Source organism: Lucilia cuprina, chromosome 3, assembly GCF_022045245.1.
Source record: "Lucilia cuprina isolate Lc7/37 chromosome 3, ASM2204524v1, whole genome shotgun sequence".
In the NCBI taxonomy this organism is placed as follows: Eukaryota; Metazoa; Arthropoda; class Insecta; order Diptera; family Calliphoridae; genus Lucilia; species Lucilia cuprina.
In genome coordinates, this window is record NC_060951.1 from 29,538,095 (window position 1) to 29,541,809 (window position 3,715).

The following is a 3,715-nucleotide window of genomic DNA, read 5'->3' on the forward strand; positions in this document are numbered from 1 at the left end:
TTTAACACTTGTCGTCCAAAAAAATTTTGAATGTGAAAAAGTTATGTACTCATGCTACTTTTTTGAATAAGGAATTTTTTATAAAAAAAAAAAAAACTTGAAAATCGTGGCCAAAAAAGTGAGACGTGTGCATGTGATGTCAAGCAGAAAACTGCATGTGCAGTTTTTATTTTTGTAATTTTATTTATTTTTTCTTCTTGTTTTTTTTTTCATAAATTTATTTTATGAAATATTCAAAACACTACGTTGTAGCTGCCACTAACATAAAAGCGTGTAAAAAAAACGCCAAAACATTTATTTCAGTTGCATTTAATGTACACTCCTTCATTTTAAATTGTATGTTTTAAATTTGCATTTGACTTGCAGCCACAAAAATTTTAAAATGTAATTTATGAAAATTATTTGAAAAAGATGTTGAATAATTATTGCCGAGAAAGGGGAAGTTACAGGCAGAATTATGTGGTTTCGCTTGATTTGTTTAAAAAGTCATTAAGAAGAATTTTAATAGAAAATATTAATAATAGGAATATCAAAGAGAAAATGTGGTTGATATGTTGAATATTTTCAATAAATATAATATTTCTTAAGTATGTCTTTAAAAAATTTTTAAATAATTTTTTCAAAATAATTTTTTTAAAAAATCATAGAATATTCCACAACAAAATGTCACAACATTATAAATAACATTTTTCCTTTGTGTACAAATTGAGTTCTATTTGTGAGAGCAAAATTTGTTATTTTTCAAAAATTTGCAACTCTTGAAAATATATTCGCGAATGTTCCGAGAAGTAAAAGCTACAAATCTAAGAAATATTTAAGGAATCTTTACAAAGATTTAAAACAATTCTTGTCATCAATAACAAGAAACTATTCTGAATTGTTTTTTTTTTATATAATAATATTCGCGAATATTTCTTAAGGAATTCGCAAATCTTAAGATATTTAGTCTAACTTACCTTTAGTGGTGAATATTTGGCAATAAAATTATTTTTTTATTTAATTTAATTTTAGTGAATATTTTCGCGAATATTCATGGTAGTTTTGTGAACAAAATTATTCGTAAATATATTCAATTTAATAATTGTTAATTATTCGCAAAAAACTGAATTTAAAACCGGAGAAAGTTTTGACGAAGATCTGTTAATCTAGTGAATATATTATCAACCATTTCCGTTCAATGGAAATATTTCGCGAATATTCACGAATGTTTTTAATAAATTAGGATATTTTTTAAATTTTTACAACATTTTGATAAATTATTGCTTCTTAGTGAATTATTCGCTATGAACTGAATCTTTAAAGTTTGTGAAATATTCGCGAATGTTTTAAAGAAATTCGTTTTTTTTTTTTTAATTCTCACAACATTTTGCTAAATTATCGCTCCTTAGTATAAATTGAAATTAATGTTAAAATTTTTGCATAAGTATATATATTTACCTAAAATGTTTGTAGTATGAGCTCTTATTTTACATACCTGAAAAGAAAATGAAAAAGAAAATATTTTTAAAATTTTTTATATTTTAAATAAAAAATTTTATATTTAAAATTTTGCGATTCCTAATGGAAAACTCGATATTATTTTGTTAATTTAAAAATTTTTACTTTATATGTATTAATGGATAAAGTCAGCTGTGCATATAAAATTTATATTATATTAATTTTTTAAACTATAACAACTGTTAATTAATCTCTCCTATTTTTTATTGCAAAATATAAAAAAATTAATTACAAATTATTTAATTACATATTTTCATGTAATAACCACCAAAAAATAAAAAAAAGAAAATAAAGAAAAAAACCCTTGTGTGGAATGATTATTTAAATATTTAAAATACTAAATAACAAAGAATCTTTTATAAAAACCACAAACAAATTCTGATTGGTTTTTTATCAGCTTCCAGTTATGCTCATTAAAGTAGAATTCAGAATGAAAAGCATTAGGGTGGTTCTTTAAATTACGTTATGAAACCTTTAAAATAGTCTATAGTTTATAGTCTAGTCTATAGTCTAGTCTATAGTCTAGTCTATAGTCTAGTCTATAGTCTAGTCTATAGTCTAGTCTATAGTCTAGTCTATAGTCTAGTCTATAGTCTAGTCTATAGTCTAGTCTATAGTCTAGTCTATAGTCTAGTCTATAGTCTAGTCTATAGTCTAGTCTATAGTCTAGTCTATAGTCTAGTCTATAGTCTAGTCTATAGTCTGGTCGATAGTCTAGTCTATAGTCTAGTCTATAGTCTAGTCTATAGACACCGATTGAAAATTGAACAACTTGTATATATAAACAATAGTTCAGAATATATAAAAGAACAGCCAGTGGACTACACTATATTTTATATCGTGGACTGTAGTTCTGACTATAGCTTAGACGATAGCTTAGACTACACTACAGACGAAGACCAGTCTGTAGAATAGACTATTGTTAGAACTATAGTTCTGACTGAAGACTTCACAACAACAAATGAATAAACAAACAAACAAACAATTGCTGCGCTACCTTATTATACATAAACATAACAACTACTACTTTTAAATAATAAACTTTTTATTAAATAAGTTTTTTATTTTATATAATTATGTTTAAAAACTATTAAGTTTTTTTTCCCATATATGGTGTATGCATTATAATTCATGGCATAAATCATTTGAGCTTCTAGTTAAATTTAAATATTTTCATTTTTTATAATATTTCCATTATTAATTTTTCAATATTTTTAAGTTTTTTTTTAATATACTTCATGCAGTATATAATTTATTCTATTCACCTAGAATATAATAGCAGAATATTATACACATACATACATATGTAGTATATGTATTCAGCAGTCGTATTAAATTATTTTGATTCTGTAAAGATTTCTTTTTATACGATTTTATTCAAAACATATACACTCTCAAACACACAAAAATATGTAGTTGCACTTATACATTATAAAAAAGTTTATTTATGCGCATTCATATGCATCGTATTATGGCATCCGTTGGCCTTAAATTTTGATAACGTACATATGTGTGTGTGTTTTATGCTTGTATATAAAATACTTAGTTTTTTAAATTTAATACTATTTTCAGGGTTTTATTATTTAAATATGTAGCAAATACATTTATTATAAAAAAGAACGTTGATAGTAAAATTTGTAAAAATGCATTTTATACATTCATTAATAGAATTTAAATGTGAATTTAAATGTATTACGTGAATTTAGTTGTGTTAAGTGGTAGAATAAACAGTTTTTAAAATAGAGATTAAGTAGTAATTTTTTGAGAATTACGTAGAGATTTACTGGAAATATTTAAAACGAAAAATTTTAAAATTACTTCCAAACAAATTATTATATGAACTACACTTAGACTATATAATAAATTTATAATAGAACGTTTATCAGACTATCGATTATTCTATTAACCAGACATTGCAATAGATCACAGACCAGTCTATAGATTAGTCTATGGACTATAGGCTAGACTATAAACTAGACCCTAGATCAGACTATATACTTGACTATAGACCAGACTAGATTTTAAACGACACTGTAGACTAGACTTTAAATTATACTATTATAGACTAAACTTTAGACTATACTATAGACTAGACTATAGACTAGACTACAGACTAGACCATAGACTAGACTATAGACTAGACCATAGACTAGACTATAGACTAGACCATAGACTAGACTATAGACTAGACTATAGACTAGACTATAGACTAGACTAT

At 24.4% G+C, this 3,715-nt stretch overlaps 1 protein-coding gene across 1 annotated transcript in view; it reads right to left on the reverse strand.

Moving 5' to 3' along the window:
* Window positions 1–959: 959 nt before the first annotated feature.
* LOC111684070 (cytosolic carboxypeptidase Nna1-like) overlaps window positions 960–3,715 on the reverse strand; it is a 35,302-nt gene continuing 32,546 nt past the window's right edge. Inside the window, exon 3 of the mRNA XM_046947532.1 lies at window positions 960–1,474. Coding sequence (XP_046803488.1) covers window positions 1,385–1,474 — 90 coding nt within the window. The 3' untranslated portion in view covers window positions 960–1,384. The remainder of the gene's footprint in view (window positions 1,475–3,715) is intronic.